Source organism: Schistocerca gregaria, chromosome 3, assembly GCF_023897955.1.
Source record: "Schistocerca gregaria isolate iqSchGreg1 chromosome 3, iqSchGreg1.2, whole genome shotgun sequence".
Lineage (NCBI taxonomy): Eukaryota > Metazoa > Arthropoda > Insecta > Orthoptera > Acrididae > Schistocerca > Schistocerca gregaria.
In genome coordinates, this window is record NC_064922.1 from 945,620,322 (window position 1) to 945,646,504 (window position 26,183).

At 38.4% G+C, this 26,183-nt stretch overlaps 1 protein-coding gene across 2 annotated transcripts in view; it reads right to left on the reverse strand.

The window, feature by feature from the left end:
* The window catches only part of LOC126355878 (low-density lipoprotein receptor-related protein 2), a 1,254,105-nt gene that overhangs the window by 22,146 nt on the left and 1,205,776 nt on the right, over window positions 1-26,183 (reverse strand). For both annotated transcript variants that reach the window (XM_050006377.1, XM_050006378.1), the window contains 13 exons: window positions 24,722-24,941; window positions 24,295-24,630; window positions 22,676-22,931; window positions 14,842-15,244; window positions 14,332-14,545; window positions 13,560-13,852; window positions 13,302-13,428; window positions 11,892-12,077; window positions 8,470-8,674; window positions 6,076-6,313; window positions 5,576-5,830; window positions 1,315-1,449; window positions 76-447 (listed from right to left, as the gene is read on the reverse strand). In XM_050006377.1, the coding sequence (XP_049862334.1) occupies window positions 76-447; window positions 1,315-1,449; window positions 5,576-5,830; window positions 6,076-6,313; window positions 8,470-8,674; window positions 11,892-12,077; window positions 13,302-13,428; window positions 13,560-13,852; window positions 14,332-14,545; window positions 14,842-15,244; window positions 22,676-22,931; window positions 24,295-24,630; window positions 24,722-24,941 (3,240 nt within the window). The remainder of the gene's footprint in view (window positions 1-75; window positions 448-1,314; window positions 1,450-5,575; window positions 5,831-6,075; window positions 6,314-8,469; window positions 8,675-11,891; window positions 12,078-13,301; window positions 13,429-13,559; window positions 13,853-14,331; window positions 14,546-14,841; window positions 15,245-22,675; window positions 22,932-24,294; window positions 24,631-24,721; window positions 24,942-26,183) is intronic.

Consider the following 26,183-nt stretch of genomic DNA (forward strand, 5'->3'; position numbering starts at 1 on the left):
GTAAAAATAAACACATTGAATTCCATCACAGATTTTTCTTTCAAATATAAACACATTTATAGTAAAGCATTTTACCTTTCATATTCAGATCTTGAGCATATCCCATTTTTACTTCTCCATTTCTAGCATTAATCATATATGACCTCTTAATTGTTTTATCATATGAATCTGCCCAAAACACATATTCCATTCTTGGATCATAGTCAATTGCTTCAATCCTCTTCTCATTCTGAATTACATTTTGTGCTCTTCGTTCTTTAGGTTCATATGCTCTTATCTCTGGTCCATTGCCAAAAAGTAATGTAAGATCACCGTCTGCCACCTTGCATACACCACTCAGTCTATCAGAGAGAACAAACCCATCTCGACAGGAGCAACTGAAAGTTCCATTTAGATTGGTACAAGTCTGTGAGCAGTGATGGGTCCCAGATTCACACTCATCTATATCTGTAGAATCAAAGAAATCAAATTTAATAAAAATATAAACTATCATATGTAAATATATTCTAGAAATTATTTTGTCTCCAAAATAAGTTGAAGAGTGAGCAAAATTACTGCAAGCAGATAAAAATAAATATCCATTTCTTTTTCGTTGGCTGGAAACATATGAAACTGAGTCACAAAGTATCCATCAGTGAAATGAATAACACACAGAAATTACAGATGAATTATAAAATTCTGAAGGGAATGCACCCCTATTACTTTCACAGTTGAAATAAATGATAAAGTCAATAAAGACAGAAACTTCGCGTAAAGTACCATCTTGAGGATTGCTGTTCTTTCATGAAGAGCTTTACTTTCCCTTTATTTCTATTCTATTGCATGTTACCTCACAACAAGCACTGCACAGCACAACATAACGACTGAAAAAACTGAAATGGCACACATCTGAAGACAGACGCATACTATTCCATGAGAACCTACTTACGAAGTTCCAAGAACCAACTTTAAGTGATGAATCTATGAATATACAACATCCCACTACATATGATTTCTGGAGGAATCTTTCAGTCAAGATTAAATTAATTATGACAGGTGAAAGAGGCATTTAAGAAAGAATTCCTGTCGTGCTCTAATGGAATGAGATGACACCTTAATAATTGTACAATAGAAAGTATTTTCTACCATACACTTCACAGAGATTTGCAAAGTATGGATGTAGATGTAACAACAGGTAAGTAACTTTCAGTGTAAACACATTGCAATGAAATGTTCAGACCTTACATATGATCACATATCTGCACTTATTCACTTACACAACCATACAACTATAAATGAGCCATTAGTTCATGACAAATAAACAGAAAATCTTACCAAGGCATTTCTTTTTATTTTCAGGAGATATAATGTACCCACTGTAGCAAGCACAGATATATCCACCACCTGTTATATTGATACAGTGATGTTCACAGCCTCCCCTTGTTGCTTCTGTGCATGATTTCAAATGGTCTGAAAACAAGGAAAAAAGCATATGTTAAACATGGTATACAATGTAGGAGGGCACGATGAATAAAGAAATATGCTACAATCCACTATGTATCACTCCAAAGGGACTGTGAAGGCCTCTGAATTTTTTATGTCTAAACTCTTAAAGCTTTTTAAATACAACAAAGTTTATTAACAATCTACATCTTTATTCTTCATGTCTACCTATTTATTTATGAACATAGTCATCCTGGTGACCAATACATTTCTCCCAACGAGAGACTAGTTTGTTGATACCATCACGGCAGAATGTTTGCTTGCACCACTTCACCACTATCAAAGTGAAGTCATTGAAGGTGTTCTCTAAGTTTTGTAAACAGATGAAAATCAGATGGGCCAAGTTGAGGTCTGCACCAGCATTTCTTTCATTACGAGCATGAACAACCAAGTGTCTGACATTATTGATGTTGATACAATCATCACTATACACAGCTTTCATTCTTCTATGAATTCCAATGGGGCGAGATATTTTCTGTTGTAAAAAGCTCAGTTATGGTTAAAAACTCAGTTATAGCACACTGTTTCTTGTGCACCAACATAGTTACATTTCACATGATACATGCTACAATTAGGAGACCACTAATGGCAGAGGGTTCCAACTTGTGTCAGGGAAGCTGGGAAGTCAACTGAGCAATATGCATGACATGTACTACCTCAACCTATATTGAGAACAGAATAAAAAGATTCAGAGGCATAACTTTTCAGCATGCTCTTGTACAAAAAGTAATTACAAACAATGGCTATACTGGCACTCCACAGTGTGCATTTGGGTAAATTGAAAATTAATCAATCTTCCTTTCTTGATATACAATGAACAACTAAACCATCTTCCTGTTTGTTCTAACATAAAAAGTTAACAGTATATATGCTTAAATGTAATTTCTAAGTAGTAAATGGAGTGGAGGGGCAGCAGACTTTTCAGTAGTTGCATGGGCAACAGTCTGGATGACTGACTGATCTAGCCTTGTAACATTAACCAAAATGGCCTTCCTGTGCGGGTACTGCAAACGACTGAAAGCAAGAGGAAACTACAGCTGTAATTTTTCCTGAGGGCATGCAGCTTTACTATATTGTTAAATGATGATGGCATCCTCTCGGATAAAATATTTTGGAGGTAAAATAGTCCCCCCATTCGAATCTCTGGGCTGGGGACTACTCAGGAGGATGTCGTTATCAGGAGAAAGAAAACTGGCGTTCTACAGATTAGAGCCTGGAATGTCACATCCCTTAATTGGGCAGGTAGGTTAGAAAATATAAAAAGGGAAATGGATAGGCTAAGTTAGATACAGTGGGAATTATTGAAGTTCGGTGGCAGGCTTCTGGTCAGATGAATACAGGGTTATAAATACACAATCGAATAGGGGTAATGCAGGAGTAGGTTTAACAGTGAAGAAAAAGTAGGAGCACGCGTAAGCTACTACGAACAGCATTGTGAATGCATTGTTGTAGCCAAGATTGATAAGAAGCCAATGCCTACCACAGTAGTACAAGTTTATATGCCAACTAGCTCCACAGATGATGAAGAGACTGAAGAAGTCTATGATGTGATAAAAGAAATTATTCAGACAGTGAAGGGAGATGAAAATTTAATAGTCATGGGGGACTGGAATTCGATAGTAGGGAAAGGAAGATAGTAGGTGAATATGGAATGGGTGTAGGGAATGAAAGAGGAAGCCATCTGGTAGAATTTTGCACAGAGCATAACTTAATCATAAACTTGGTTTAAGAATCGTGACAGAAGGCTGTATAGGTGAAAGAGGCCTGGAGACACCTCAAGATTTCAGACAGATTATATAATGGTTAGACAGAGATTTAGGAACAAGGTTTAAAACTGTAAGACATATCGAGGAGCAGATGTGGACTCCAACCACAATTTACTGATTATGAACTGTAGATTAAAATAAAGAAACTGCAAAAAGGTGGCATTTTAAGGAGATGGGACGTGGATAAACTGAAAGAACCAGAGACTGTAGAGAATTTCAGAGAGGGTGTTAGGAAACGATTGACAAGAACGAAGGAAACAAATACAGTAGGAGAAGAATGGGGAGCTTTGAGAGATGAAATAGTGAAGACAGCAGAGGATCAAGTAGGTAAAAAGACGAGGGCTAGTAGAAATCTTTGGGTAACAGAAGAGATATTGAATTAAACTAATGAGAGGAGAAAATATAAAAATGCAGTAAATGAAGCAGGTGCAAAGGAATACAAAAAATCTCAAAAATGAGATCGACAGGAAGTGCAAAATGGCTAAGCAGAAATGGCTAGAGCACAAATGTAAGGGTGTAGAGGCATATATCACTAGGGGTAAGATAGATACAGCCTACAGGAAAATTAAATAATCCGTATATTGAAAAAGGAAACAAAAGAAAAATTCGGAGTAGGTATTAAAATCCATGGAGAAGAAATAAAAACTTTGATGTTTGCCGATAGCATTGTTATTCTGTCAGCGACAGCAAAGGACCTGGAAGAGCAGTGGAATGGAATGGACGGTGTCTTGAAAGGAGGATATAAGATGAACATCAAAAAAAGCAAATCAAGGATAATGGAATGTAGTTGAATTAAATCGGGTGATTCTGAGGGAATTGTATTAGAAAATTAGACATTTCAAGTAGTAAATGAGTTTTGCTATTTGGGGAGCAAAATAACTGATGATGGTTGAAGTAGAGAGGATATAAAATGTAGACTGGCAATGGCAAGGAAAGCATTTCTGAAGAAGAGAAATTTGTTAACATCGAATACAGATTTAAGTGTCAGGAAGTCTTTTCTGAAAGTATTCGTATGGAGTGGTGCCATATATGGAAGTGAAACATGGACGATAAATAGTTTGGACAAGAAGAGAATAGAAGCTTTCCAAATGTGGTGCTACAGAACAATGCTGAAGATTAGATGGGTAGATTACATGACTAATGAGAAAGTACTAAATAGATTTGGGGAGAAGAGGTATTTGTGGCACAATTTGACTAGAAGAAGGGATTGGTTGTTAGGACACATTCCGAGGCATCAAGGCATCATCAATTTAGTACTGGAGGGAAGTGTGGAGGGTAAAAATCGTAGAGAGAGACCAAGGGAGGAAGACATTAAGCAGATTCATAAGGATGTAGGTTGCAGTAGTCACTCATAGATGAAGAACCTTGCACAGGATACGGTAGCATGGAGAGCTGCATCAAAGCAGTCTCTTGGCTGAAAACAATAATAATAACAACAAATGGATTACACTGAGCAAAGTAGAAACATTGAGATTTTCTGCATTATTGAAGCTCTTTGTAATGAGGCTGAAGACAACATAAGACTGTACTGTTGCATATCAGAACTCCCAACATAATCCCTTTGGGTGCTATCTTGTATCAAATAAGTTTATGAAAAAAACTTTATTAGAGGAAAAGGATTTTTGAGCTTTACATTCTGTTTAATTTTCATAGTCACACACAAGAATGGACTACCTGGAGGGCATTCAACCAACTCTCTTTTGGCATCACAAGGAGAAAAACTAATATGCAGGGATGGAGTCTTAGTGTGAAATCATGGAGGACTTAGCGAAATCTACAGTCAGTGCCCTTGAAGTCATCTACTTCTGGTGTGAAGTTGTTTACTATTTTCAATGTTTATATTTTGTAGTAAATTAAGTCATGTATCCATTGTTACATGGTATTTTTTGCTACTGACATGATATATAAAAATAAATACCATTGGTCATCAACTGATACAGCAAAATTAAGAGACATACATTATAATTAGAATTAACTATTCTTTCACAGGTTTCAGCATAACAACAGAATAATGTGTAACTACGATGCATATGCAAAATAGTAACTTCTCTCCCAAAAAAGTCCATTAACTGGAACTTCTCTCACTAAAAATATCCATTACATGGACTTGTAACACTAAGCAAGTAAAAGAATTTTGGAAAAATCATACTCTCTTTCTTCAAAATGAGCACGTTGCCCACACTCTTGCTATCTTTACTCCTCCAAAAATTAAAGATTACCACTTGGGATTTTTCTCACTGTATACAACTGTGCAGTATATCTCAAATTAAGATACTTAGCCTGAATAATTAACTACTTTATATAAATCACACAGAGGGATTACTTACGACAACCAAGCTCATCAGAATTGTCACCACAGTCATCTGCAAAATCACACAATTTTTTCTTGTCAACACAGTTCTTATTTGCACAGTGATATTCTGAATAATGGTTGCATGGCTTGATACGAGAGGCACACAATGTCATATTATTTTCATCACTTCCATCACCACAATTGTCTGCTCCATCGCACACCTGATATCTTGGAATGCATTTATGATTATCACACTGGAATCTTCTTAGGGTATCACAGTTAAAGTCATCTGCAAAACAAAGTTAAAACTTATCGCAGTTGCCCTACACCAAAAAATAGTATTTATCAAGTATTTCTATAAAGAGCAATGTAATCCTCCCCACTTTTTTTTACATATAACACATGTCTTTGGTAATACATTATCAAATCTTTCCCCTTGTCACATCCCCATTTCTTTTTCTTCGTCCGAAATTTCAGTTTAATTCCTACAACAAACTAATCTAAAATATTTCTACAGAAGACAAAAAAACGTACTGCACAATGCTGGACTTTCATCTGAATTATCACCGCAGTCATCTGTTCCATCACAGAGGTCCCCTTGGTTCACACACAGATGATTGGAACACTCAAATTTACTCTCGGGACAATATCTACCATTAGGATATCGTGGTGGACAATGCATTTCATCACTCATGTCCAGACAATCTCTGTCTCCATCACACTTGAAATATGCTGCAATGCAGTGGCCACTAGCACACTGGAATGTTCCATTCTGCAAATGAAAAAGAAGGCCATAAATTATTTCTGGTATAATATCACAATTTTTATTGCATTTACAACCATTCATGCATCCATTGTTGATACGGACCATTCATAACATGAAGTTATGCTGACAGAATTTCTTTGTTTTTACAGTGAAATGTTGTATTAACAGACTAAAAGTGAAACAATGAGGAGCTTTTGAACATATCAGACCTGATATGGACGCATATTTTTATAAATTGCTCAGTAACATTTATTCGAAGAGGAAGTTTCTGTTCCACTGCGCACAAACCGATCTGATTATTTTCTACCCAGAGTGGCTGGAGATAATGGTCATGTGTGCAAGACATGTGCTTGCTTGTGTGAATGTGGCTGGAGATAATGGTCATGTGTGCAAGACATGTGCTTGCTTGTGTGAATGTGTGTGTATTTTCTTTTCTGAAGAAAACACTGGTCGAAAGCTAAATGTGTAACAGTCGTTTAGTGCCTGTCTGCAACTTAATGTATCATTTTATGGTGAGTAGCAATCAATCCTATCCTTTCCATAATATTGTTGTTCTTTGATTTAGACACACAGACTGAGGGGCCAGACTGATCAAAAGAAATTTTGTGTGTGTGGAAAATGTGATGCTGGAAACGGCACATTTTTATAAAGTATTAAAAACTAAATATCTGAAACTGATTGGCAAATAAAAAAAAAGAGTTAATTATGTATACTGACACATTTTGGATCTTTGCGAGTCTAAAATACCTTGAAACAATGGAATCAAGCTAGTCTGTGAATAGGGGGAAAAAGTATAAATTTGTTTAAAGGTGTACTTCCGGGTGTTCTGCTAAGTTGTTGCTTACATTTTCTGCACAATATTTTTATGATCAACCCAGACGTCTTCTTAATGGGCTGCAAGTTTCGCTGACGCATACATTTTCTGCCTGGACTCCAGCCAACTGAATTATTTTTGACCACACTTGACTTATAGCTGAACTTTAATAAAGTAATCGGTCTTGATTGCACAATACTTTATTCATGGTGACTGATTTCAATCTCTGAAATCTTCATGAGACCATAAGTGACTCCTTTAGTGATCTGTGATTATGGCAAATGGAACCAATGATATACTAAAAGGTACATTCATCACTGCAGGTGTGGCATGCCTTACGACTAAAACAACTGAAGTAAATTAGCTGCTGCTTAACCTTGCCTCAAATATAATCTTGAAATTAAATATGATGAGATCAGTATTGTGGTACAATCACCAAATTTCCGGGATAGCACAGTTAAGGAACCTATCAAAATAAAGACATCAGAAAACCTCAAACAGGGATGGAGGTATCAATTTATAAAACGTTTGGGGTCTGGCATTCAATTTATTAAGATCTCATCGGACACCACACTCACCAGAACTGGGAAAGGCTGAGAGAATTTGAGTTTCAAGAACATCAGTGCATGCTCTGAAAAACAAAAGAGCATCAAAGGGGATTGAAATACGCTATAATTAATGGTGCTAGACCAGCAATAGTTCACAATTTGCTTGGAGCACAGGTAGTGAGTGTACGTAACAGCAAAACTCGAGCTCCTGGAGACGAAGGCTGGATCAGTCACTGAAATATTGTGCGTAAATGGAAGCAACAACACAAAAACACCTGGAAGCACTCCAATGATCAACAACACTGACAAAGCCTAAGAATCGTATAACTTTGTCTGTTGAATACTTACAGATTTAATTTTTGTAGACAGTTATGACTTTTGAATTGTTGAAATATGAAACTATTATACATTATATTTCACAATATTATATGATTATCCATTAAATCTCACAATATTATACCAGTTAAACAAAAAATTTTAACCAATCACTCGTAAATCGTCCAATTTTCAAATAGCCTCCTAATACGTTTTTGCATTTGCTGACTAATTTTGTAATTTAGTACATCTACAAAGTAGTCTGTTCATTCTTTTCACTACTAATATTAAATTGCTTACAACATGTGATGTAAATATTATGAAGATTTTCCCTGCTTATCCACAGTTTTTCATAAAAAAGAAGTCTTAAAAGAAAAATGTACTGAACCCACAAATTTCATAACTCTGAAACATTTAAGTTTTTAGGATTGTAGAAGTTCACAATTATAGTACTTTAAAGTGAAGTAACTGACAAGTAATCATACCCTGCACTGAAATCCTGCACAGTTTACTTCGTCTGAATTATCTCCACAATCATCATCATGGTCACAGCGCCATCTTGTTGGAATACATTTGTTATTTGCACAACGGAACTCTGATTCTGAACATTCCCTGTATGATCCACTACACACTGATTCATGTTCATCACTATTATCACCACAGTCATTCTCAAAGTCACACAGCCATCGCCTGGAAAAAAAATTACACTTTTAGAATAACTGAAATTCGAGGATAGAAACAAGACAACCACTTGTCTAAAGCTGTGTGGTGCAAAGACATACCCAGCAGGACAGATACTTAACCCTTGCAATACTGGGAGGTGGGTTACTTTATGCCCACTTCTTGAAAATATTGTAATACATAATATTTTAAAATCCTGAAAAACATTATTTATTATCTGTAGTGAATTGTTCTACCAAATTCCATACAAGTTTTAAATTTTTCAGTTAAACTTAACCCAGAAACGTAGGTCTGTTTCCCTAATGTATGTCATATCTATTCAATATTCTAGATTCAGGGCCTAACTTACACAGCAATACCTCTTCAAAATAGTATTTTGAGAGTAAAAATCACAACAATGAATGAAATTTGCATTTAAATTTTTTTCCTGTGGTACTCATAAGGAGAGTTGAAACTACTAAGTGTGGGCTAAAAGATATAATGAGGTTCTGGCCCTTACTGACACATCAATACCTCCTCAAATAGTATGTTGTTAATATAATTCACAACAATTAATGAACTATTTTTAATTTTTCTTTCCTGATGGTCACAACATACCCCCCCCCCCCTCCCCTTCTCCGTAATGTGTGTTATGGAAAATGGCTTGGTATTGCTAAGGTTAAGAAGCTTTTGAGCTACTGCTCCTTTTCTATTAAAATATTTTCTCTAAAATAAAAATAACAACACATAGAGCCAAGTGCATATGAGCAGTTGTATGTGTGAATGTGTCTACTTACAAATGAAGAAAAGTGGTAACTCACAAATTAGTTAACTTTTGTTTGTCACATATGAGTTGTTGCCTTTCCTCATTGTTGTTTAAATTTCACAGTTTGTCATTCAGTGTGAGAAAGTTATATAATATTTTTGAAGGAAAAGCTTCACTGCATATGGAGAACCAAAAGTCTAAAATTATGCTTGAGTCACATACCATTTGAAAGTAACTACCCATGGATAGAAGACGCCTCCTGTAAAACTTTGACTGAAAGTAAGAACTATTCTGTTTGCAATTAGAAAATTTTGATATGCCTGTTAAAGAGTTTATTAATAATATTTCAAATCTGATACACAATCCTTATGTTATCTGTTGGCACAGGCTAATTTATAATCTGTGCTATACCGGAATATCGTTTTAACTGTTGTTCAAGTTATCATGACAATGCACTCAACACATAACAAACAAAGTACTTAACTAATTGGAAACATACTTGGAAAACAGATTAGTGAGCTGCAGTAAATTATACCATAAATTATTATCCATATTATTGTAACAAAAAATCTTGTAAGGGAAAGGTTTTTGAAAGGGTATGACTGTAACACTTTCTTGAGCTATATGTACATTTTTAAATACAACTGCCACTGTGTACTTTCCATGTTACCTTAGACAGCTGTATGAAGAAAAAGGGTAAAAGAGTACGTAACACTTAACAAGAATTTAAACATAAGGAAGGTTGGAGTTCCTACAAACGTCAGCCTGCATATCTGTCAGATTCAATGATCCATATGTCATTGCAAAATACTAACATGAATTCTTTACAGACGAATGGAAAAACTAGTAGAAGCCGACCTCGGGGAAGATCAGTTTGGATTCCGTAGAAATACTGGAACACATGAGGCAATACTGACCTTACGACTTATCTTGGAAGAAAGATTAAGGAAAGGCAAACCTACGTTTCTAGCATTTGTAGACTTAGAGAAAGCTTTTGACAATGTTGACTTGAATACTCTCATTCAAATTCTGAAGGTGGCAGGGGTAAAATACAGGGAGCAAAAGGCTGTTTACAATTTGTACACAAACCAAATGGCAGTTATAACACTCGAGGGGCATGAAAGGGAAGCAGCGGTTGGAAATGGAGTGAGACAGGGTTGTAGCCTGTCCCCGATGTTATTCAATCTGTATATTGAGCAAGCAGTAAAGGAAACAAAAGAAAAATTCAGAGTAGGTATTAAAATCCATGGAGCAGAAATAAAAACTTTGAGGTTCGCCGATGACATTGTAATTCTGCCAGAGACAGCAAAGGACTTGGAAGAGCAGTTGAACGGAATGGACAGTGTTTTGAAAGGAGGATATAAAATGAACATCAACAAAAGCAAAACAAGGATAATGGAATGTAGTCGAATTAAGTCGGGTGATGCTGAGGGAAATAGATTAGGAAATGAGACACTTAAAGTAGTAAAAGAGTTTTGCTATTTGCGGAGCAAAATAACTGATGATGGTCAAAGTAGAGAGGATATAAAATGTAAACTGGCAATGGCAAGGAAAGTGTTTCTGAAGAAGAGAAATTTGTTAACATCGAGTATAGATTTAAGTGTCAGGAAGTCATTTCTCAAAGTATTTGTATGGAGTGTAGCCATGTATGGAAGTGAAACATGGACGATTGATAGTTTGGACAAGAAGAGAATAGAAGCTTTCCAAATGTGGTGCTACAGAAGAATGCTGAAGATTAGATGGATAGATCACATAACTAATGAGGAAGTACTGAATAGGATTGGGGAGAAGAGAAGTTTGTGGCACAACTTGACTAGAAGAAGAGATCGGTTGGTAGGACATGTTCTGAGGCATCAAGGGATCACCAATTTAGTATTGGAGGGTAGCGTGGAGGGTAAAAATCATAGAGGGAGACCAAAAGATGAATACACTAAGCAGATTCAGAAGGATGTAGGTTGCAGTAGCTACTGTGAGATGAAGAAGCTTGCGCAGGATAGAGTAGCATGGAGAGCTGCATCAAACCAGTCTCAGGACTGAAGACCACAACAACAACAACATATGTCATTGCCTAGATACACATTATGAACTTGACCTACCCCCCCCCCCCCCCCCCCCTCCCCACAAGATTGGTTGACTGTGCAATTTTTTTTTTTTTTTTTTTGGGTTAAGTTGCTAAAAACCAATTTATCTTCTTAGCTACCACATTCAATTATGGAATATTAACATTAGTCAACAATCAATGCTTTAATGAAATTAGGCAATATAAAAAATGTGCAAGTGCTGGACATGACAGAGAAAGGCATAAAAAAATGGAAGTCAGCCAACAGAGAAACTTGACAAAAGTATGAATAAGTCCAGAGGAACTCATAAGTATGATATATATTCACTTTGTATTGATTCTGTGACAGTTAGCTATTAGAATTAGGGCTCTTTCTTCTACATAACAGGTATTTTTGCCAATGCAGGAATGTCCCCTCTTACCTTGGAATGCATCTGTTGTTCATACACTGGAAGTCACCTGTCTCATGGCATTTCGGACAGTTCTCTACCATTTCATCACTGTTATCTCTGCAGTCATCTTTTCCATCACAGAATAACCATTTTGGAATGCAACGATAATTTGCACGGCCAGGACAACGCTGCCACCCATTTGTACAGTTACGCTGCCTAATGGAATTAAAATAAAGTGTTTTATTAATGTTTCTTTTGTAACATTTACATAAAAAGCACAGAAAATGCAGTAAGAGTTCAAGAACTAATATTTCATTCATTCACTGTGTTCTGTAGATCCCATCCTAAAATAGAATCTTCAGAGAAGTAGAAGGAGTCAAGGTATACATTAATAAAGAAAGCTGGTCCTTAGAAATTCATTGCAAACATTGTATTGGCAATAAATAATCATAAAATCACAATATATTTGTAGTTAAACAGATTACATTAAACATGGTAAAATATCAGAAAAGCCTATACTTCAAAACAAAAACAATTCTAGTTTATATATAATGTAGGAGGAAGGACAGAGTCTACACTGTTGAACTGAAATGAGAGAGAATAAATATGAGATGTGCATACAAAAAAGAATAAGGGAGCCTTTTCTCTTTGCTGATATTTGTTCCTAATCTGTCACAAACACTCTTGTGCAAACTACAATACTCTTGTGCAATCAAACCATCTCGAGTAGCGCTACTTGTCTTGAAATATTTTACTTGCGGCAGTATACGTGCTTTTATTATTTTCACTTCCCACATTTTTCCTACCTTTACATTTAATTCCTTTCTTTTATCGTGTTTCTTAGTTTTCCAGTCCATGAAAATGGCATGTCTCAGAACAATAACAGTCTTCTCCCTTAATGGCGTTATTCAAACATAATTTTCTGAATTTCACCTGCTACCTGTATTTTTGTTTATATACATCTCCAGTCTCATTATAACCAACATATTCACCCCGAGAGAATCAGCAGCTGTATCGATATTTAAAGCAACTCTGATTTATTCTTCAGTCTTAGTTGGAGAACTTAAAATCTTCACATATTTTATTAATTACATCTTCCGCTCAATATAAATTTGTCTCAGTTAACATTTACGTATTTTAGGAATAAAAGAGACAACACATCCAACAAGCAGAGGCACTGAGTCGTCGATAAGCACACACAAAAAAGGAAACTTGCTAGCTTTTGGAATTATCCTTTGACAAGCTAAAGCACATAAACACACTTTCACACATATGCCTATGCCCCTACACACTGCCGGCTAAAGTTGTGTGCCTATTGACAACTCAATGCTTCTGCTTTTCAGGGAGAGGTGTCCTTTAATCCTAAAGTATTTACATTCTACTAGAACTTTCCTAGGACATTTATCTCAGTTAAAATTTATCCACAAGGATTTAACTTACCTGCACATGTAAGCTGGTTCATCAGAATCATCACCACAATCATTGTCAAAATCACACATCCACAATTTAGGGATACACCGGCCATTCTTGCAAGAAAATTCTGTTTCAGGATCACACTGTCGGTTTCCTAAAAACCAATTAAAATAAATTTATTTTCACCCATTCAATGAGTTGAAGCTGTTCAATGGAGGGAAAATTTAATTTACTTTGCCTGTGTAAGGAATATAAAGATGAATTATAGGTTTCAAGTGTACTTACGGCATATTGCAGGGTCTTCATCACTGGCATCCTTACAATCTGCATCACCATCACACTTCCAGGCATTGAGAATACACCGTCCAGTGGTTTTGCATTTAAATTCAAGACCAGGGCATGGTAAATCACATTTTTTCTCATCTGAATTGTCTCCACAGTCATCAACTCCATCACATATAGTGGCAGTTGCAGTACAGTTTCCGTTCTCACACTGGAATGTCCCTGCACGACACTGCCGGCCAGGGCAATCTGAAGGTTCATCTGATCCATCCCTGCAGTCTTTTTCCCCATCGCACCTGCAAGTACGTTAAAAATGGATCAAACAACATATATAACCACAATTTGTCATCATTAGGTAGCACTCACAAGCAGTTTTAAATATCTACAACTAATATCCTTCACTACTGGTGCAAGGATGCCTGACTTTCAGTAGCTCACATTTTGTCGCCACGATAAATAAAAATCTATTAATTTACTGACTTCTCTGTCTTACACTAAACAATAGACATTTGTCTATTCCAAACAGAATGTGCTTACAAGGTAGAAAGTAACTTAATACAGTATTTATATGGTCTTTACAGCTCCTACAAAAACATTTTTAATTATTATAAATCAGATCCAGAGAGAACCTATCCATTGTTAGATTACTTCAGAGGTAACATTATCACAAGGAACTCAAAGTAAAAATTACGACTGCCACAATATATATTATGGAACTACAATTTCATTTGGCCCCAGACAGTTTGTAATTTCAATGCATACTTTCAGAACTTACTTCCAGAACCATGGGATGCAACTCTCATCTGGTGCACCACAACGATGTTGTCCCACTGTACAGTTGGCAATGCAGGTCTTGTTATCGGCAGGAGAGAGGAAAAACTGATTGGGACATGCACAAGTGTAGCCAACAGTACCTTCACCTTCTCCATAACCCTCTGGGGTTTGGTACTGTCCTGAGCCTGGAGCTAGCAGGCATAAATGTGAGCAACCTGCACAAAAACATAATTTTTTGTTTCACAAAAGCTGACAATGCACTGTTCTACATTTGTCAACAAAACGTTAAAGGAACTAGATCACTGTACTCAATTAGAAAAAGATAATGACATTTAAAGCCATGAAAAGCATTCAAATAAAATTTATTATTGAGTTCTGTCAGCTTTTCATCTCTAGACTCATTTCGTAAAGAATATATAGATTCATTTCATAAAGAAATTAAATACTCAGCAACTAAAATGTATGTCTCCACTGGTATAGTTGAACAATTGACTTCAGTAGTCCATCTTACCTCCATTCCCATTACCACAAGGATTGTGGTATGCTAGCTGCCTCAGAGGGTGGAACACATGAATATCATACGGTCTGTGCGTGGTATTGCGAATTACTTCCAAGTTATGCCCATTAAATTTATTTGCTCGACTGATGGCTTTAAGGTTCCAGTCTGTCCAGAACAGATCATCATCAAATAATGTTATGGCAAATACATGTGGCACTTGCTGACCAGATAACACCACATGCCTGTGCCTGCCTTCCAGGTCTACGGATGCAATGTAATCAAGATGTGCATCTGCCCAATACAGACGATCGGTGAAATAATCAATGGTTAAAGCATTTGGCCAAGCAATGTCTTGATCCCACTTCAGTATTCTTGTGAAGTTAGAGCCATCCATACCGATCTTTCCAATATAAGCCTGCAAAGTTAAAAAACATTTAAGCTGCTACTTATTCTTGCTATTACACTAATAATGACATACAATACACAAGAAATGAAATTTGTGTTCATCCTGGGTGGATTGTGGAGATATAAGATATTGCTTCATCTGTGAAATTCCAAGAAACTTATGCAGCTCAATTGCTTTTATACTCTTGTTGCAACACATCTTCTTCCTTTTCCTGCTCTTTATCATCTGTCTCTGAAATCCTCCCATGTGCATGGATAGTGTCCTTACCTTCACCTGTCAATTACACATGGATAGATTGCAGTCTTTATTTCGCTTAATTTTGTTCACCACATCCTCTTTTATCACTCTACAAATTATTATTTTAATCATCTCAACAAAACAATTACTCTGTTGCTAATGAATTATGTTTTCAGTTATTACATGTGCTCTCTTCACTTTTACAATAGTGAATATGAAAGCTAAATAAACAATCTATGCTAGCTAATGTTTTTGAACTCTTGTCTGATGGCAAATTTTCAATCTGACTCATTCTTTCTTTGGTTACAACTATTTCCTGAAGTGTTTTGGTTTGTCCTATTCTGAAACTTTAAACCAGGCTATAAGCAGTGGGAAAATATATGACAAATATGTGTGAGTTTACTTTATGTAAAGAGTTCATTTCCTTTTTTTTGCATGTATGTCTATTGGCAAAAAATGTAATAAACATACATTTCTCAGTTAAAGGAGAGAAGGGTGCGAGACAAGATTGAAGCCTCTCTGCAATTATATTTAATCAGTACATTGAGCAAGCAGTAAAGGAAACCAAGAAGAAATTTGGAAAGGGCATTAAAGTTCAAGGATAGGAAATAAAAAAGTTTGAGGTTTGCTGCTGACACTGTAATCCTACCATAGACAGGAAAGGACTTGTAAAAGCAGTTCTGTGGAACTGATAGTGTCTTGAAAGATAAAAGTGAAGTTGTATGGCATGGTTGAAAGGACAGCCTGAAAGGCAGGTACAGCCACCTACTTAGAAAGGTTTTTTGTTTCCTTCGTGCAGAGTGGCACCTTTTTGTGAAGTGTGAGTGTTGTGTGTTTGGATTTATCTTGAGAAAAGTGTAAGTGACCGAGATGGATGTGTGTGTAGTGTAGTGTAGTGTTATGTTTGTGTTGTATGATGATGAGAGAAGGGAGAGCATTAAACCTAGTGCTGGCATACAGGCCACTGCTTTCAAATAGCACCAAGAGTACCTCTGAGTTCAGCATTCTCCTTTGACAGATGGATCACCATCAAACAGTGTCACATGTCCTTGCTTCATCAAACACTGCAGAGAGGTTTTGAATTTAATCCAGGACAGTGGTGCAAAGTCTGGTTATCAGGAGCTATACACCAACATCTGTCCTACCCTTCTGTCATAAAGGCAAAGCTGCCAAAAGTGTATGGCATACTCGGGCAGTTACTCATCAAAGTACCACAAATGCCTGATGCTGCTTAATTTTGGTAATCTGACAGGAACCAGTGTATTCCAAATGCAAGGCTGTTGGCTACTTGGAAAGAGATCACAAGATTAACACCAGCATAAGTAAAACAAAGATAATGGAATGTAGTTGAATTAAATCAGATGGTGCTGTGGGAAGGAAAAAAAATTGCAACACCAAACTTGAGTGGAGACAGATCTGGTGATTGAACAAGACAAGGCAACATGTTGACACTGCGTACAGGATGTTGGGTTATAACAGCAGCTCGTCGGCAAATGTTATCCTCTTGGAAAACACAAATTTGTAGTCAGTATGAGTGTGGAAAGGAAGGAAGATTGGGTTTAACGTCCTGTTGACACCAGGATCATTACAGATGGAGCATAAGCTTGAATTGTATCAAGGTTGGGAAAGGAGGGGTTGGGTTGGGTTGTTTGGGGAAGCAGACTAGATAGTGAGGTCATCGGTCTCATTGGATTAGGAAGGACGGGGAATGAAGTCGGCCGTGCCCTTTCAAAGGAACCATCCCAGCATTTGCCTGGAGTGATTTAGGGAAATCACGGAAAACCTAAATCAAGCTGGCCGGATGCGGGATTGAACCGTCGTCCTCCCGAATGTGATTCAAGTGTCTAACCATGGCGCCACCTCGCTCGATGTTGGGGAAGGAAATCGGCCGTGCCCTTCCAAAGGAACCAACTCAGCATATACCTGACATGATTTAGGTAAATTATACAAAACCTAAATCTGGGTGGCTGGAGTGCAAGGGCGGGTGGGATAACAATGAGAGTGCTCCTACTATAACGCGAAATCACACCCGAGACCATAAGTCCAGGTGTAGGTCTGGTGTATCTAGCACACAGGTACTTTTACTGTCTAGAAGCAACATGTGGGTGCCAAACAGCTTAGGTAAGAAGAGGACAGAAGCTTTTGAAATGTGATGCTATAGAATAAGCCTGAAGATTAGATGAGTAAATCGAGTAGCTAATCAGGAGGAAAAAAGACATTTATGGCACAACTTGACTAAAGGAAGGGATCAGTTGATGGGACACATCCCGAGGCATGAAGGAATAGTCAGTCGTGTAATGGAAGGAAATGTGGGGGCAAAACTTGTAGAGGAAGATCACAGCATGAGCATAGTAAGCAGATTCAAGTGAATGTTGGTTGCAGTAGTTATGAAGTCTTAGGATAGACTAGTTTAGGAATCTGCACCATACCAGCCTTTGGACATCATACGAGTCTTCCCACTGACCACCAGAACATCTTAAGAGAGACAGTGTGAACATAATGTATGGCGAAGAGCACATGCAACTAGTGGCAGTATGCAGTATCCTTTCGACTCTACTTCCAATCAAAACGTGAAACGTGACTTGCCTTGCATATGGTCTGCTGCTGTGAAAAGATGTCTGTTTTCTTAAGTGACACCAAGATGTAGCTATACAGTTCTCTGTAACTGTAAAATGTTACACAGTTCTCCATGAGAAGACGATTTTTTGAACCATTGAAATGTGTAGTAGTAAAGTAAACTAGCAACTGATGCAGTAAATGGTTTTATTTTAAGCATTGTGATGAATGGGCATCTGTGGAAAGAGCATACCAGCTACATCCAAGAGAAAGATAGCTCACAACCATAGCAACTTCTACTGTCTTAACACAAATTGACTATGGGTTTATCTACACGTACCTGTAACAACGGATTGTGATTTGGTGTGTGTGTGTGTGTGTGTGTGTGTGTGTGTGTGTGTGTGTGTGTGTGTGTGTGTCTGGAGGGAGGGGGGGAGGGGGGGGGGGACTGTGCAATGTACAAGGATAAAATATACAGGCAGTTAAGAGTAACCACTAACAGAGTAAATGCCAACATTGTAAGTATTATTTCATTAAGTATAATTTACTAATTGTGTACTCTGTATATGTTCTTACCACAATCATGTTCGTAAAAGAGAATGTATAAAGTAACATAATGAATATACACACTCATAATTACAGTAAACAAACCAATTGCTGCTTGGAGGTATTTCTTTAACAGGTTGCCTAGTGATAGAAAGTAACTAACTGTATGGGGCTGTTTTTAAGTACAAGTTGAAACAGTTATTAATTGAAAAATCTGTATATACATTTACAAGGCTTTGAACTTCACCATCTACAGCAGTATGTCTTGTATATGACCAGTTCCAATAAATTGATAACAGCAAATATTTATTGAAACCTGTTTGAACTAAAGTATCTAACATGCTCTATTTTTCGTGTACATCAACTAATTTTCTAATGTGATATTATTAATGTGAATGCACAAAAAGTCATTACAGGTAAATCTGAAGAGTTGTTCATTGTGCACACCAAAAACAATGATGAAGATGTTCTGGAGTCAAATGTGGAAAACTGATGTTTCTATCACATGCATATTTGTGAAAATGTGTGGGATAGGATAAGTCTTACAAAATTGTTAAACAAAACAATAATCAAAATAAATAAGACGGTCTGTTCAAAAGAACATATCTTCTCTCAGCTGCAAAATTAAAATCTGGTGTAAGGTAACATTCAATACAGTTTTGCTACACCTCTTGCATTGTAACATGATTGGATTCTCCTTGGCATGCAGTTTGCAAAGTGGTCAAGATTTACCACTCTTTCATGGCAGCCCTCATGAGGTCCTCCAGTGTGTGAGGAGCGTACCTGCAACAATGCACTGCAAGCTCCATCTGGTCCCAAGCACTCTCAATTGATATCATGTCTGCAGATGCAGTAGCCCATTCCATTCAGTTAATTCTTGTCACCTGGGTGAAGATGTTCAAGAAGTGGAAGCAACATGCTCATGCATTTTGTCTCTAAAGACAGACCCGTTGTAAAAATGTTGACAGTAGAACTGAATAATAGGTTGGAGGCCCCTGCTCGATACTGCACAGATTTCAAATTATCCTTTATAGCAATGAAAACTTTCAGAGATCCCTATATGATACCACCCCAAAACAAGATTAAATACCTCCCTGCTGGTCCTGTGTTGATACTCAGATGGTTCCACACTCTTCTACAATGACTACCAGATATGAGACAAACCGTGCATTCATTGATGACAGAACCCTACTCCACTGATCCAGATTCCATTCCAGTGATCCCTCTCTCACCTTCTGCATGTACCATGGTGCTGTGGAGTTTGCACTGTGTAGTGCCTCAAGAATTTTGGGGTAAATTCTAGAAACACTGGGCCTTCCACCGTCTCAAACATCCAATATTTTACGTAAAAGTGCGGGAGAGTGAGAACGTTTCTACTGATCCATCTGTTTCTATGTGCAGGTGAGAGGTTTGCTATTAGAAGAGTGTGAGAGGGGCAAGTCACTGACGACAACAAGTGTTTGCCACCAGTGACACAGAAGACGTGTGGAGAACTCAATGAATAATTATGTCATATTCTTTGATGTGTTAGCGTCTGTGGTGATCGTAAAAAAAAAAAAAAAAAAAAAGAATAGGGAAGTATTTTAACAAAAATCCAGCTATAGTCTTCGGAGAAGAAGCTTGTGGGAGATCAACATAGCTGATTACCCAGAGAAGAGGATCAGCTACACACAACGAGCAAGTTAACTGAATTGAGAGACATGTGTGCCTTGCAACCCAATACCACACTGTTTCTTGTTGTTCGAAAAACGTTAGAAATGTTGTGCCTAATGGACACTGAAGGCCAAATTGAACATGTAGAAATGGTTCCATACTGTTTTAGAGTCCACCCAGTCCTCCCATTTGCCTCCTAAAAGGCAGTGTGCAATTCTGTTGCTTTCTCCTCACAATAATTATTAGCTATCAATGTCTAGATTGTAGTTATCAGTTAGTGTTGTTGACTGCAGGTGACAACTACAAGGCAGATCTTCAATATTTTGAGTCTCACGACAGCAGGTGAATGTGAAGATGACCTTGCTGTGGTGTCCACCAGTTTGGTGGGTAACTTCCCACGCTAGCAACTCTTTTTACCTCAAACTGATGCTGTGAACATGGCCGAAGCTTGACATAACCTTTCATGGCAGTCTGACAGATTTACAAGTGCACACGTACCATGTTGTCCACTTCACAACTGGAGACAGCGCACACACAAAGCAGCACTGGTAATGCAGGGCTACTTTCATCCTCATTACACAGTGACTTCCTATGGTCAAAAGAATATTAGAAAAGAGCTTTCTACACTCCTGGAAATTGAAATAAGAACACCGTGAATTCATTGTCCCAGGAAGGGGAAACTTTATTGACACATTCCTGGGGTCAGATACATCACATGATCACACTGAACCACAGGCACATAGACACAGGCAACAGAGCATGCACAATGTCGGCACTGGTACAGTGTATATCCATCTTTCGCAGCAATGCAGGCTGCTATTCTCCCATGGAGACGATCGTAGAGATGCTGGATGTAGTCCTGTGGAACGGCTTGCCATGCCATTTCCACCTGGCGCCTCAGTTAGACCAGCGTTCGTGCTGGACGTGCAGACCGCATGAGACGACGCTTCATCCAGTCCCAAACATGCTCAATGGGGGACAGATCCGGAGATCTTGCTGGCCAGGGTAGTTGACTTACACCTTCTAGAGCACGTTGGGTGGCATGGGATACATGCGGACGTGCATTGTCCTGTTGGAACAGCAAGTTCCCTTGCCGGTCTAGCAATGGTAGAACGATGGGTTCGACGACGGTTTGGATGTACCGTGCACTATTCAGTGTCCCCTCGACGATCACCAAAGGTGTACGGCCAGTGTAGGAGACCGCTCCCCACACCATGATGCCGGGTGTTGGCCCTGTGTGCCTCGGTCGTATGCAGTCCTGATTGTGGCGCTCACCTGCATGGCGCCAAACACGCATACGACCATCATTGGCACCAAGGCAGAAGCGACTCTCATCGCTGAAGACGACACATCTCCATTCGTCCCTCCATTCACGCCTGTCGCGACACCACTGGAGGCGGGCTGCACGATGTTGGGGCGTGAGCGGAAGACGGCCTAACGGTGTGCGGGACCGTAGCCCAGCTTCATGGAGACGGTTGCCAATGGTCCTCGCCGATACCCCAGGAGCAACAGTGTCCCTAATTTGCTGGGAAGTGGCGGTGCGGTCCCCTACGGCACTGTGTAGGATCCTACAGTCTTGGCGTGCATCCGTGCGTCGCTGCGGTCCGGTCCCAGGTCGACGGGCACGTGCACCTTCCACCGACCACTGGCGACAACTTCGATGTACTGTGGAGACCTGACGCCCCACGTGTTGAGCAATTCGGCGGTACGTCCACCCGGCCTCCCGCATGCCCACTATACGCCCTCGCTCAAAGTCCGTCAACTGCACATACGGTTCACGTCCACGCTGTCGCGGCATGTTACCAGTGTTAAAGACTGCGATGGAGCTCCGTATGCCACGGCAAACTGGCTGACACTGACGGCGGCGGTGCACAAATGCTGCGCAGCTAGCGCCATTCGACGGCCAACACCGCGGTTCCTGGTGTGTCTGCTGTGCTGTGCGTGTGATCATTGCTTGTACAGCCCTCTTGCAGTGTCCGGAGCAAGTATGGTGGGTCTGACACACCGGTGTCAATGTGTTCTTTTTTCCATTTCCAGGAGTGTAATCCAAAAACACAAATCATGTTAGTCATGTGGGTGGTCCAAAACATTTTTGAGCAATTTAGTGTGTGTATGCACATGTGGGTGTGTTTGTTTGGGTGCACAATTGTGCCTGTACAATTGTCTGCGTGTGATCAAGGGTGTTATCTTCTCATTTACCATTATATTGCTAGAAATGGGTCATTAACTCTGTTTGGAGAGGTTGTGGAAAGAAACAGACCCTAATGAAGTGATTTCTGTAGTTTCTCATGTAGAGAATCATAAATTTTGGTCTGTTGAGGATTTGAAGCTGTCTTCATGACATTGTGAATCCAGCACATGTCAGGGTGTCATGCCACCAAATCATTGTTCCTGTGCACTTGGTGTTAACAAAATATGTTAATACTTAAGATATGCTTGAAAGGTTACCTGCAGATGCCAGCTGGTAAAGTAGAGGTAACCAATGCCAGGATGCACTACAACTGCACGTGGGTCTGCAATGCCAGACATGATAGTCTTCCTGCTGCGGCCATCCAGTTCAGCAACGTCCAGATTCTTACTGTGCCGGTCAAGCCAATACAGCTTGCGGCCAACCCAGTCCACAGCAAGGCCCTCTAAACCGTGGCTATCATGGCGAATAACTGGCTCCTTTGTCTGGTTGTTGTCTGTGCTACCAATTGGAGACCTGCAAAAAAGAAAAAAAATTTAACTATAGAAACAATATTCATTAAGCCCTTGGTGATTTTTGTTTCACAGGCCTTACACAGTGGTCCAAAAAATAATTCTCTGTCTAACATTTGTCTCTCAATGCACACATCACATCATCATCATCATTAGGGGTATAAGCACTCAGCTGACAGATTCACATTTAAAGCCAAACTCTTTACATATGCTCATGCAATGGTCAGTTTGTGATGTCATCATACCACTGCCTAAGATCACAGAGTTGCATCAATGAATGGAGACAGCAATTGTGTCCTAACTTCAACCATAGCTTGACAATTTTTTTTTTCTTTTTCGTTAGTGAAATATTGCAGCAACAAAAGAATCAGAACAGTTTAAGAGAATTATCAGAACACAAGCATTTCCTGGGAAGTAATGAAAATATTCCTGCATTACAATATATCAACATCAACGGATTGATTTGGCATTACACTCCACCCTCACCTACATTTCATTCCTGACCTTGAATATTTTAATTAGAACATCAAATAAGCATGTAAAGAATTAATCTTTAAAGAACTCTATTACCTCTGTAAATCCCAGATTACCAATTTTGATATCTTTACAGAGTTCTTCTTTAGACTTCCACAGAAATAGTCCACAACAGTTACATATTTATTTGAAGAGGGAAAATAAGCTACATATTTTTCGGTCACAGAGGGTTCTGTATGCCTACTTTGTTGCTTCTTCAGCTTTTTAAATACAGCTGCTTAACTTAGAAAATAAAGAAATCACTGGCCCTGATCACTGTGATCCATTTATTTGCTTGCAACTTAATGTTCTGGAAATGTATATCACTACTGGAATGCTAGTTCCTTCATGCCAGAAAAAATTGCTAATGTGTTTTGCCATACATCAGTTATTCTAGCGGTCAAAGTTATTTGAATTTAATTTTTTTTTTCCTCACAACAGAACTGCTATATTAGTTCAAAGTGAACAAAATAGCTGTAAAACCATCCAGAACCATTTTAGTGTTGTAAATTAAAATTGTTGACTCACACAAATAATGACATAATTATAACTTTCTGAAGGAGGGCACTAAGTGCCTGAAACTGGTTAAGGAAATTAAATTTCTTTTATACAAATGGCTGATGATTATTTTGATATAAGCAACTACAGTTGCTGAACATGGATAAAATATTAAAATTAAACTTATCAGGACTTTAAGCAAGCTCTTTGTTTGGATCTAATGGGGGTCCTAGAATAAATCTTTAAGTAATGGCATACATTACAAAATCTCAGTGAGTGAACAAATTTCACTGAGTGATTATAATTTTCACCAGTAAATTAATGTTATTTTACAGAGTAGAACTACTTCAATTTACCTATAGATTGTCTTAGCACTGACATCACAGAAGTACAAGTACTGGTCCTTATAATCAAAATCCAGTGCTACTACATTCATGAGGTCCTGATGGACTAATGAATATTGTGTGGCATCCAGTGACATGTTCCGTATGTAATACTTGTTGGTAAATATCAGCCAGGGTTTTGTGCCATCTCTCCTTTTACATGTATGTTCATCTGTTTCTCTCTCATAAAATGCATCATTACATTTGCAGTAATAAGAACCAGGCGTATTTGAACAGTACTGTGAACAAACTCCAGGGGTTTCCAAACATTCATCTATATCTATACAAGCTTTATTGTCTGGCATTAACCTGGAAAGAAACAACAGAATATGAGAAACATTCTTTTATGAAAGTTCAAACAGAATTCCATATTTGGACATGCACTTTTTTGTAAACTCACTTATATCCTTGGTTACATTCACAGTAATATCCTGTGGGTGTGTCCACACACTTATGTCCACACTGATGTACTTCTACTTTGGCGCACTCATCAACATTGCAATGCAGAGGCTCGTCAGAATCGTCAGAACAGTCAGATACCTTATTACACACCAAACTGCTGTCGATGCAGTCTCCATTGTTACATCGGAATTTTCCTTGTGGGCATGTCTTATTTTTCTCTGAAATAAGATAGAAGCATGTAAGAGTAACAGGTGATCCCAGATTCAACTATAGGAAATGTCGACAAGAAAACTGAAAGCAGAACTCAAAGAGTTGTAAAGGCTTAATCATGTTGTAAAATTATGAGCAGACAGAATGGCTGGCTGCTACTTTTCTACAAGAATCAGAATACCAGACATCCAAGAGATAAAAGAAAAATAGAGAAAAAAGAAAACTATTCATAGCTTTGAGAATTATTAGTTCCTTCTTAAGGGATAATGACTAACCCCTCCTTACCAACGTATCCCTCATTCATATCTGAGGAGCACATTAACAGATCTGAAAGGTATGAATGATGCTTTATTTATTTATTTATTTAATGTGCTTATCGCCCTTACTGGATCGTACCTCTTGTTGGTAAGTACTGGGCAGTCACATTGTCTTCTTGCAATTTTATAATTTTCTCAAGCGAATTTCCCTTTTGACACACACACACACACACACACACACACACACACACACACACACACACACACACACACACAAGCTCCTCATCCTGAACCTGAAGGTCCAAGGCACGTTGACTGGCTACAATGTCATCCTCTGCCACACAGCATCATGCCTCTAGGAGGAGCACGTGGTTAGCACACCTCCCTCCTGCTCTCTTTGCCAACATGCCAAACCTAGGAGCCACTACTTAGTGATCAAGTAGCTCCTCAATCGGCATCATCAGCTTGAGTCCACCCTGTACCAGTCCTCCCACCAAGGAAACATTATTGGCACTAATGAAAATCGAATCTGGGTTCTCCGCCTGGGAGCCATCTACTCTTATCACTCAGCTGTGGAGGCAGGTTTTTGACATAAAAATGTTTAACTCAAAATATAACCTCCTGAGAAAAGGTGGCATGAAAACTGAAAAAGAATTCTCACATTCCATGCAGAATATAAGCGGCACCTTTGTTATAAGCAACAACCCGCAAATGTGCGCCAGAACAGGATTCGACCTCAAATTCCTGCCTTTTGCCACCAACTGCGCTCCAGCATGACTCAAAGCTTCAGCTTGAAAGGAAATTGGAGTACAGTATACTCATGATTATTTGGGATAATACGGGGGATAAATGCAAGAATAATAAAAAAACACGAATAACAGAGATATTTTCAAACATGTATTCTTTGTTCGAAAATTTATTCAAGTTCTATGCCTAAATACTGTAGCATTGTTTATTTATGAACATATTCTGTGATGTTGGTCTGCTTGTGAA